The sequence below is a fragment of the Carcharhinus amblyrhynchos genome, chromosome 9 (assembly GCF_965287045.1).
Source record: "Carcharhinus amblyrhynchos chromosome 9, sCarAmb.v2.hapA, whole genome shotgun sequence".
Classification (NCBI taxonomy): domain Eukaryota; kingdom Metazoa; phylum Chordata; class Chondrichthyes; order Carcharhiniformes; family Carcharhinidae; genus Carcharhinus; species Carcharhinus amblyrhynchos.
This window is the reverse complement of record NC_137332.1, coordinates 111072738-111084017: the sequence shown is the minus strand read 5'-3', so window position 1 is coordinate 111084017 and position 11280 is coordinate 111072738. Positions and strand designations below refer to the sequence as shown.

General features: G+C 51.0%; 1 protein-coding gene across 1 annotated transcript; it reads left to right on the top strand.

The window, feature by feature from the left end:
* The first annotated feature begins 226 nt into the window (after positions 1 to 226).
* c9h6orf47 (chromosome 9 C6orf47 homolog) lies at positions 227 to 10580 on the top strand. The gene is made up of 2 exons (XM_080196851.1): positions 227 to 293; positions 10028 to 10580. Exons 1-2 carry the CDS (start codon positions 227 to 229, stop codon positions 10423 to 10425), a joined length of 465 nt encoding a protein of 154 aa, XP_080052977.1. The 3' UTR covers positions 10426 to 10580.
* The last annotated feature ends 700 nt before the right edge of the window (positions 10581 to 11280 follow it).

Genomic DNA, 11280 nt, shown 5'->3' with positions numbered 1-11280 from the left:
GTGAAAAGTATTGTTTCTTGCGTGCTAGACAAAGCATACCATTCATAGAGAAGGAAAGGAGAGGGTACAGAACATAATGTAACAGTCATAGCCATGGTGTAGAGAAAAGTCAACTTAGTGCGCCAAATCTATAAGAGATTTAATTAGAGCATTGATAGAGCGTTTAAAAGAATTAGAATGAAGTTGTAGCAGCATAGAATGAGAGTAAAACATAGAATTAAAAGGTATGCTGGGCACAACTTGTGAGAAATCACCTCGCTCCAGCATCGAGAAAAAGTTCACTATTGTCACAGGTATTGAGATACAGTGAGGCGCATTGTTTCTTGTGCTCTGTTCAGACAAAGCATACCATTCAGAGAGTACACAGGAGGCGAAGGAAAGGAGAGAGTGCAGAATATAGCATCACAGTCGTAGCAAGAACATAAGAACATAAGAAATAGGAGCAGGAGTAGGCCATCTAGCCCTTCGAGCCTGCCCCGCCATTCAATAAGATCATGGCTGATCTGTCGTGGCTCAGTTCCACATTCCCGCCCTCTCCCCATAACCCTTAATCCCCTCTCTTATCAAAAACCCATCAACCCGCGTCTTAAAAATATTTAGCGAGGCAGCCTCCACCACTTCAACGGGCAGAGAATTCCAGAGATTCACCACCCTTTGAGTGAAGAAGTTCCTCCTCAACTCCGTTCTAAACCCCCCCCCCCCCCTTTATCTTGAGGCTGTGCCCCCTAGTCCTACTGTCTTTTCTGAGCGGGAAGAGTCTCTCCACCTCTATCCTATCCATTCCCACTCTCCTTAATTTAAATCCTGGTCTCTTCAGAGAAACCAGATAAGTTCAGGTCTAAGCAGTAGTGTCACAAGTAGGCTTACATTAACACCGCAATGAAGTTACCGTGACAATCCCCTAGTTGCCACACTCCGGCATCTGTTCGGGTAACACCGAAGGAGAACTTAGCACTAAACCAGCACATCTTTCGGATTGTGGGAGGAAACCGGAGCAGCCGGAGGAAACCCACGCAGACACGGGGAGAATGTGCAGACCCCGCGCAGACAGTGACCCAAGCCGGGAATTGAACCCTGGTCCCTGGCACTGTGAGGCAGCAGTACTAACCACCGTGCTACCGTGTATCCGAGGCGTTACTGAAATCGGAGCACCCCGTATTTAAAGTTTGGATCTAATTACAACACGTTACATTGACAAGATTTCTTACAGTACATAGATGAGGCCATTCAGCCCATGCTGCCAGTGTCTGCCCTTTGAATGATCTATTCAATTAGTCCCACATCTCCTGCTGTCTCTCAGCCCTGTAGGGGTTTTTTGCCTGAATTTTTCAGTTGCAATCTCTTTTGAAAGTTATTATTGAATCTGTTTCCACCAACCTGTCAGGCAATTCATTCCAGAAAGATTATCTCCTCGTGTCTCTCCTGTCTGCTTCACCAGTTTACCCGTCTCCCTCTAAACATCGACGCTCCTCCCAGTGGGAACACTTTTCTCCTTACCTGTTCCATCAAAACCCTTCATGACTTTTAAACGCTTCCATTAAATCTCCCCTGAATCTTCTCTGCTTGAAGGAGGACAAGCCCAACATTTCCCAGTCTCTCCACATACCTGCAGTCTCTTTCTCAGAAGACCAAAGATATTTGGCATGTCCGCTACGACCCTCACCAACTTTTACAGATGCACCATAGAAAGCATTCTTTCCGGTTGTATCACAGCTTGGAATGGGCTCCTGCCCTGACCAAGACTTCAAGAAACTACAAAAGGATCATGAATGTAGCCCAATCCATCGCACAAACCAGCCTCCCATCCATTGACTCTGTCTACACTTCCCGCTGCCTCGGGAAAGCAGCCAGCATAACTAAGGACCCCACGCACCCCAGACATTCTCTCTTCCACCTTCCTCCGTTGAGGAAAAGATACAAAAGTCTTGAGGTCACGTACAACGGACTCAAGAACAGCTTCTTCCCTGCTGCCATCGGACCTTTGATTGGACCTACCTTGCACTAAGTTGATCTTTCTCTACACCTGTAACACGACATTCTGCACTCTCTCCTTTCCTTCTCTATGAACGGTACGCTTTGTCTGTATAGCATGTAAGAAACAACACTTTTCACTGTGACTATATGTGTGACAATAATAAATCAAATCAAAATTAAAATCTTAGAGGACATAAGAACATAAGAAATAGGAGCAGGAGTAGGCCATCTAGCCCTTCGAGCCTGCCCCGCCATTCAATAAGATCATGGCTGATCTGTCGTGGCTCAGTTTCACATTCCCGCCCTCTCCCCATAACCCTTAATCCCCTCTCTTATCAAAAACCCATCTACCCGTGTCTTAAAAATATTGAGCAAGGCAGCCTCCGCCACTTCAACGGGCAGAGAATTCCAGAGATTCACCACCCTTTGAGTGAAGAAGTTCCTCCTCAACTCCGTACTAAACCGCCTCCCCTTTATCTTGAGGCTGTGCCCCCTAGTCCTACTGTCCTTTCTGAGTGGGAAGAGTCTCTCCACCTCTATCCTATCCATCCCATTCATCATCTTATACGTCTCAATGAGATCTCCCCTCATTCTTCTAAACCCTAACGAGTACAAGCCTAGTTTATTCAGCCTCTCCTCATAGCTCAACCCCCTCAACTCCGGCATCAGCCTAGTAAACCTCCTCTGCACTCCCTCCAAGGCCAAAATATCCTTGTGTAAGTGCGGTGACCAAAACTGCACACAGTACTCCAGCTGCGGCCTCACCAATGCCCTATACAGCCGCAGCAAGACCTCCTTACTTTTATATTCAATCCCCCTCGCTTGGTCTTGTGAGACTTCTTACTGTGTTTACCCCAGTCCAACGCCAGCATCTCTACGTCAGGTGTGCAGGTTAGGTGGATTGGCAGCGCTAAATTGTGCCTTAGTGTCCAAACACGTGTAGGTTAGATGGATTGGCCATGCTAAATTGCCCCTTAGTGTCCAAAGATGTGAAGGTTAGGTGGATTGGCCATGCTAAATTGTCCCTTAGTGTCCTGGGATGTGCAGGTTCGGTGGATTGGCCATGCTAAATTGCCCCTTAGTGTCCTGGGATGTGCAGGTTAGGTGGATTGGCCATGATAAATTGTCCCTTAGTGTCCAAAGATGTGTAGGTTACGTGGATTGGCCATGATAAATTGCCTCTTAGTGTCCTAGGGTATGCAGGTTAGGTGGATTGGTCATGATAAATTGTCCTTTAGTGTTAAGGGGATGAGCAGAGGTTAGAGGTGGGTTTAGGACCTGAGTGGGATTGTGGTTGGTGTAGACTTGATGGGCCAAATGGCCTCCTTCTGCACTGTAAGATTCTATGATTCTATGAAGGCCAGCATCCCATTCGCCTTCCTGACCACCTGCTGCACCTGCAGGCTGGGTTTTTGCGACTCATGCACAAGGACCCCCAGGTCCCTCTGCACCGTCGCCTGCTGCAGTTTTTCGCCACGTAAGTAATAGTCCTTCCGACCATTAGAGGATTTGAGTATAGGAATCGGGATGTTTTACTGCAATTGTACAGGGCCCCAGCTGGAGTATTGTGTGCAGTTTTGGTCTCTCTCTGAGGAAGGATGTCCTTGCTATAGAGGGAGCGCAGGTTTAACAGGCTGATGGCAGATTTGTCAAATGAGGAGAAACTTAAATTAGTTAGGATTAACTTCACTAGTTATGATCAGCCATGTTCATAATGAATGGCAGAGCAGGTTCGAAGGGCTTGATGGCCTCCTTCTGCTTTTAGTTTCTATCTTTCCATCCCGGCTTCCATTTCGGGTAAATTTGTCTCTCCAAGGCCTGGGAATCTTTTGTAAAGTGTTGGTGCCCAGAATGGTTCCACAGCTGAGGCCTAGGCAGGGTTAGGTTGACATTCCTTGTTTTTCTACTCGTGGGATTCTACAGCGCAGAAGAGGCCCTTCGGCCCATCAAGCCTGCGCCGACACACGAAAGGCCCACCTAATCCCACTGGCCCATAGCCCTGAATGTTCTGGTGCGCCAAGTGCAGAAGGACCAGAGTCATGGGGTAGGTGAGTTTCAATGCCGGCGCGATGCCTTGTACGTAGGCCGTACATCTCAACGTACATGGATTGTATCAAACAGGCACATCCCTTCGGCTGTTCACAACAGGCAGAGTGCTGACTGTATCCCGTGCCCGCACAACTGTCCAACATGCGACGTGATTCAGTGAGTGGACAGCACGCACTGAACAACCCTGAGTGCGTTAAATTCCACCCACAACCAATTCTCCCTTATCCGTCAGGCTCATGATGTTCCTCACCTTAACTCAGTAGAAGCTACAAACGCAGCGACCTGTTGAATATACAGAATAGGGCTGAAGTAGGCCATTCAGCCCCTTGAAGTAGACCATCCAGTAAGATTGTAGCTGGTCTGTTTGTGTTCCGAGTACTGCGTTCCCCACGTACCCCCAATAACCTTTGATTCCTGACATGAATCTATCACCCTTAAAAATATTACATTATCCCATTCCACGGCCTTCTGAGGCAGAGCATTGCAAACCTCCGAGAAAAAAATACTCTCCTCGTCGCTCTCCTTTAAGGGTGGCTCCTAATTTTGATGTAGAATCCCTACATTGCAGAAGGAGGCCATTCCGCCCATCTCACTGACCACAATCCCACCCAGGCCCTATCCCCATAACCCTTAATATTTACCCGAGCTAATCCCCCTGACACTAAGGGGCAATTTATCATGGCCAGTCAACCTAACCCGCACATCTTTGGACTCTGGGAGGAAACTGGAGCACCCGGAGGAAACCCACGCAGACACGGGGAGAATGTGCAAACTCCGCACAGACAGTGACCTGAGGCCGGAATTGAAGTTGGGTCTCTAGAGCTGTGAGACAGCAGTGCTACCCACTGTGCCGCATAGTTAAACCAGTGCCCTCTAGTTCTGGGCTTACCCACAACAGGAAACATCCTTTCCCTGTCCACCTTGTCAATATCGATCAGGGTCTTATATCCTCCAATCGAGTCGCCCCTCATTCTTCTAAACACCAGTGGAAACCAGCCCAGTTGGTCTAACCAATGCAGACAAAAGGAACATGTCCAGACATTGAGTCTTTTCTCGAATTAAACAAAAGCAGGCGGAACAATAGCTCCCTGATGCACTCTCCATGGCAATATCGCAGCCAATCAGCGTCATCCTGCCAACTAATCACTACCCTTTGCGCCTGCAGTACAACTTGTTGTGCCCTTTGAAATTCTTGCATCTGTCCTGATGAGTGCAAGATCCAAAGTTTCAGCAACACTTCTCTTTTTTAGCAATATTAAGGTTTTCCGAAACTTCACTCGCTGCAAAGATCAACCTCACTGGTCTGGGGTGATTTTTGCTTCCTCCTTTTTTGAGAATCCATTTCCCTTTCTTCTGCTTTCCAGGCAGACCTGGGGATTTTTAAAAAAATTGTTAATGGGGTGCAGATATCGCTGAACTAGCCAGAATTTATTGCCCGTCCCGGAGAACATCTGAGAGTGAACCACATTGCCGTGACTCTGGAGTCACGTGTAGGCCAGACCGGGTAAGGACAGCAGATTTCCTTCCCTAAAGGACATTAGTGAACCAGTTGGGTTTTTACGACAATCGACAATGGTTCCATGATCATCAGTAGACTTTTAATTCCACGGTGGCACAGCGGTTAACACATAAGAACATAAGAACATAAGAAATAGGAGCAGGAGTAGGCCATCTGGCCCTTCGAGCCTGCCCCGCCATTCAATAAGATCATGGCTGATCTGTCGTGGCTCAGTTCCACTTTCCCGCCCTCTCCCCATAACCCTTAATCCCCTCTCTTATCAAAAACCCATCAACCCGCTTCTTAAAAATATTTAGCGAGGCAGCCTCCACCACTTCAACGGGCAGAGAATTCCAGAGATTCACCACCCTTTGAGTGAAGAAGTTCCTCCTCAACTCCGTTCTGAACCGCCCCCCCTTTATCTTGAGGCTGTGCCCCCTAGTCCTACTGTCTTTTTTGAGCGGGAAGAGTCTTTCCACCTCTATCCTATCCATCCCATTCATCATCTTATACGTCTCAATGAGATCTCCCCTCATTCTCCTAAACTCTAACGAGTACAAGCCTAGTTTATTCAGCCTCTCCTCATAGCTCAACCCCCTCAACTCCGGTATCAGCCTAGTAAACCTCCTCTGCACTCCCTCCAAGGCCAAAATATCCTTGCGCAGGTGCGGCGCCCAAAACTGCACTCAGTACTCCAGCTGCGGCCTCACCAATGCCCTACACAGTACTAGACTCCCAGGTTCAATTCTGGCCTCGGGTTATTGGCTGTGCGGAGTTTCCCCGTGTCTGCGTGCTCTGGTTTACTCCCACAGTCCAAAGATTGACCATGATAAATTGACCCTATCAGGGGGATTCACAGGGTAAATGTGTGGGATTGGGCCTGGATGGGATTGTGGTCAGTATAGATTCATCGGGCCAAATGGCCTCCTTCTGTACCCTAGGGATTCGAAGAATTTTTAATTGAATTCAAATTTCACCGTCTGCCGTGATGGGATTTGAACCCAGGTCCCCATCACCTTGGGTCTCTGGATTACTAGTCCAATGACAATACCGCTGTGCCACTGCTGCCATTGTTGACCTCACGGTTCCCTGCTCTGGTAGCCACAGTGTTTGTGTGGCTGCTTCAGTTCTGTTTCTAGTCAATGGATCTGGAGGATCCTGTGGTATTGAAGATCAAATGGTTTCACGGAGCGGAGGGGGGTGTTGTCGTTTGTCAAAGTCTCTGGGGATCACCCCCTTGTCTCGGGTTTGGGAGATCCCGACCCTCTTGTCCTCCGTCACCGCGAGTCGGGAAGCTGGCCTCAATCTGCGAAAGGGAATGGGATAGTGGAGCAGAGGAAAACAAAAACAGAAGAAATATTTCATCGTGGCACACTCTCATTTTTAAATTTGAGTCTCCGGTTTATTGTCCTGAATGTGAGGTGATGCGTTTGGTTAAATAGAATTCAGGTGGGAGCTATAAAGTAAATGAAAGAACCAACAGGAGCATAGACACCTACAGAGCTCTGGGCAGCTCCACAGGTCCCTTAAAGTGGCAACATAGGTGGAAAAGGTGGTGAAGAAGGCATATATGGCATGCTTGCCTTCATCGGCCGGGCCATCGGGTACAAAAGTTGGCAAATCATGTTAGTTATCTAAAACGTTGGCTAGGCCACATTTGGAATACTGGGTTCAATTCTGGTCACCACACTACCAGAAGGACATGGAGGCTTTGGAGAAAGGTTTACCGGGGTGTATTAGCTACGAGGAGAGATTGAACAAACTGGGACTCTTCTCCTTGGAAAGACGGAGGCTGAAGGGTGACCTGAGAGAGGTTTATAAAATTTACGGGCGTTATATTGGGTGAACAGTTGGGAGCTTTTATCCGAGGGCAGAAATGACAATTACAAGGGGGCACAGGTTCAAGATAAGGTGAGGGGGAAGGTTCAGTGGAGTTTTACACAGAGGGTGGTAGGGGTTTGGAACGCGCTGCCAAGTGAGGTGGTCGAGGCAGTTACGTTAGCTAGACTGAAGACTTAACCTTGGGAGGCACATGAGCTGACGGGGAATAGAGGGATGTAAATGGTCGGTTTAGATCGGTAAGGGTGATCGGCGCAGGCTTGGAGGGCCGAAGGGCCTGTTCCTGTGCTGTACTGTTCTAACGCTGCCCTGGTCAGAGGGGCAAGTTTACACAGGGAGTGTCGGCAGGGTAAGGTAGAGAACTGTCAGGGTGGTAAGAGAGGAGGGTATTTGGAAGAGGGTAAGGGAGGGGGTTGGGGGTAGGGTATTGTGAAGGGGAGGGGGTTGCAGTGGACATTTGAAAGAGGGTAGGGAAAGGAGTGGGTATTTTCTATTTGTGGGACATGGGTGAACCAGATGGGTTTTTCCGACGATGGTTTCACCGTCATCAGTACATTCTTAATTCCAGATATTTTTTACTGAATTCAAATTCCTCCATTTGCCGTGGCGGGATTCGAACCCAGGTCCCCAGAACATTAGCTGAGTTTCTGGATTAATTTCCTGGCAATGATACCACTCGGCCACTTTGGGAAGGGGATGGGGTGGGGTATTTGGAATGGGAGGGGGAGGGGTGGATATTTGGAAGGGGAGGGAGTGGGGGAAGGGGTTGGGTATTTGGAAGGAGATAGGAAGGAAAAAGTTAGCTAAGTCTGAGGACACGTACCAACTGACTCAAGAACAGCTTCTTCCCTGCTGCCATCAGACTTTTGAATGGATCTAGCTCACATTAAGTTGATCTTTCTCTACACCCTGGCTATGACTGTAACACTACATTCTGCACTCTCTCATTTCCTTCTCTGTGAAGGATATGCTTTGTCTGTATAGTGTGCAAGAAACAATCCTTTTATACCAATACATGTGGCAACAATAAATCGGCACGGTGGCACAGTGATTAGCACTGCTGCCTCACAGCGCCAGGGACCCGGGTTCGATTCCTGGCTCGGGTCACTGTCTGTGTGGAGTGTGCGCATTCTCTCTGCGTCTGTGTGGGTTTCCTCCCACAGTCCGAAAGACGTGCTGGTTAGGGGTGCATTGACCCCGAACAGGCGCCGGAGTGTGGCGACTAGGGGAATTTCACACTAATTTCATTGCAGCGTTAACATAAGCCTTACTTGTGTCGAATAAATAAACTTTATTGGGAAGCGGGGGGAAGGGACCTCTCTTTCGCGGTGTCCTGCCACCCAACATTCACCCCTCAAACATCAGCCAGCGCCATCCTGTAGGAGACCACCAAAACTTGAGGAATTCCCGGGACTTGCAGGGCCAGTCTGAAGGTGGGTGAGGCTAGCCAGAGAAAAATCACTACCATTGCTTTCTGTGTGTGTGTGTGTGTGTGTGTGTGTGGGATCTTGCTGTGTCCCATCCTGGTATGTGGTGGTGGTGGTGGGGGAGAAGGGGGTGGGGGATGCCAAAGAAAGAATGAAATCCTTTAGGGAGGTGGACAGGAGATATGCAGATATAAGGCATTGGGGGGGGGGAGGAACTAGGAAGAAAATGTGGGTGGCACTTAGGATAGGATAGGGTAGGGAGTGGGCCGAATGGTCTCGCTGCAAGATTTGGAGGTGGGGGAGAAGGGGGTGGGGAATGCCAAAGAAAGAATGAAATCCTTTAGGGAGGTGGACAGGAGATATGCAGATATAAGGCATTGGGGGGGTAGAGAGACTAGGAAGAAAATGTGGGTGGCACTTAGGATAGGATAGGGTAGGGAGTGGGCCGAATGGTCTCGCTGCAAGATTTGGAGGTGGGGGATGCCAAAGAAAGAATGAAATCCTTTAGGGAGGTGGACAGGAGATATGCAGATATAAGGCATTGGGGGGGTAGAGGGACTAGGAGGAAAATGTGGCACTTGGGATAGGATAGGGTAGGGAGTGGGCCGAATGGTCTCGCTGCAAGATTTGGAGGTGGAGGAGAAGGGGGGGGTTGCTTAAAAGAGTGAGTCAACGTTGTGAATTTTGACTGCATACCTTCCTAACGTTGGAGTGTAACATGAGCTGTGTAAGTTCCCGTAAAGTCCCTCCCTTGTAGGGGCGTAAGGAAGGGAATGTCTTAACGAGAGAGGGGGGAGGAGAAAGATCCCAGATTCTCAGCTGTTTCCTCTCCCTTTCTGCTGTGCTGTTGGCAGATTTCAGCCTCCTTCCCCCCCGCTGTATTTTGTGCCCATTGAGCTGAGAGCGTGTCAGTTTCAGCCTGAGTCGGTTTCCACCCTAACCCTGGTCAATTTCATGGGCTGGTGGAGAGTGCGGCAGGGACGGGCTCCGTCCCACGCTCAGCGCCCTGCACCCAGTCCCGGCGCCGCCAAGAGGCTCCGGCGGCTTCTGGACGTCTTGCCCCGGGTGCTGGCCAGCGCCCTGGGCTGGCTCTGGGCTTCCTTACCCTGGCCCAGGAGGGTCCAAGAGGGACAGGCTCGGGAGACCCAAGTGGTGGAGAAGGAGGTGGAGAAGGAGGTGGTGGAGAAGGAAGAGGAAGGGAAAGGGGTGCAGGAGGTGGTGCCCACCCTTGCCCCCCAAGCCCAGGCGGGTTGGCTCCCCCCCCCCCCCCGACTTGCTGCGCGCCAACCCCCCTCCGAACACTTCGAGATCGCCGTCAACTTCGTCCGGCACCTCTTCGACACGCTGGTGGTGGCCCTCCTCCGGCTGGCCTCGCCCGTCTTCCGGGTGGCGCTGGACGTCCTGGGACTGCGGGGCCTCCTCAAGCTCTGGCTCCACGGCGTGGCGCTCTTCCTGGCGGTCTCCTACGGGATGGCGCTGGCCCTCTGGCTGATGCAGGCCTACATGGTACAGCTGGCCCTGCTGTTCGGGGCGGCGCAGCTGATGGTCCTGGGGGTCAGCGTCCGGCGGCAGGAGAAGGCCGATCCGGAGGGGGAGACGCGCGATCCGGAGGGACCCGTCGCACCGTCGGACCCCTGACGAGGCTACCCCTTCCGCCTGACCCCAGCCAGGGAACCGCGTCTGTACCTGTCGACCCCGTGTGTACACGCAGGAGAACAATCCACCTTTCCAACAGGACGAGAGACAATTAACGTGATGCCTTCCAAGGGCGAATTGCCGGGAACTTTTTCAGTCTGCGGAGGTGTACGTGGACACTCTCTCTCACATACACACACACACAAACGTGTTTCTAATGATGTAAGATTGATATTTTTGCACAGACTTGGGGGGGATGGGGATGGGAGGGGGCGGTGGGGTGGGGGGGGAGAGTTAAAGGGACTACCAGGGGTACTGACCAGTCCTTAAACTTGGTCCCGGGTCCAGAGACCCAGAAGGGACCTGAGTCCAGTGTGTCGGCACCAGGGGTGGCGGTTCGTGCGTGGAGGTTGGAGGGGAAGGTGGGGTGGGGTGGGGTGGGGTGGGGGGGGTGATTACACTCCGTTCGAGAGAGGGGAATGGAGAAGGGGGTGCGGGGGGGGGATTGGACGCTGCCCTCGGGATTGACTCTGCTGCGTTGGAGAGGGAGAGTGGAGTAGGGGGTGCGGGGGGGAATGGAGGCTGCCACTGTCTCCACGGTATTGGGGAGGGGGGTGGGGAGGGGGGGGCGTGTGGGCGCGACGGGAGGGCCTGCGGAGCAGGGGGGGGGGGGGGGCGAAGGGGTGAATGGAAATCGGGTGCCTTCCCATTCTCTGGGATGTTGGAAGGAATGTGAGGACTCTGCGATGCTCCCCCTTGTTGAGCAGCTGTGATGACTCTACACATGTCTTTTGGGAGTGGGGTGGGGTGGGGGGGCGGGGGGAGGTGAGGCTGGTTTGGGGAAGCTACAGGAGGGTA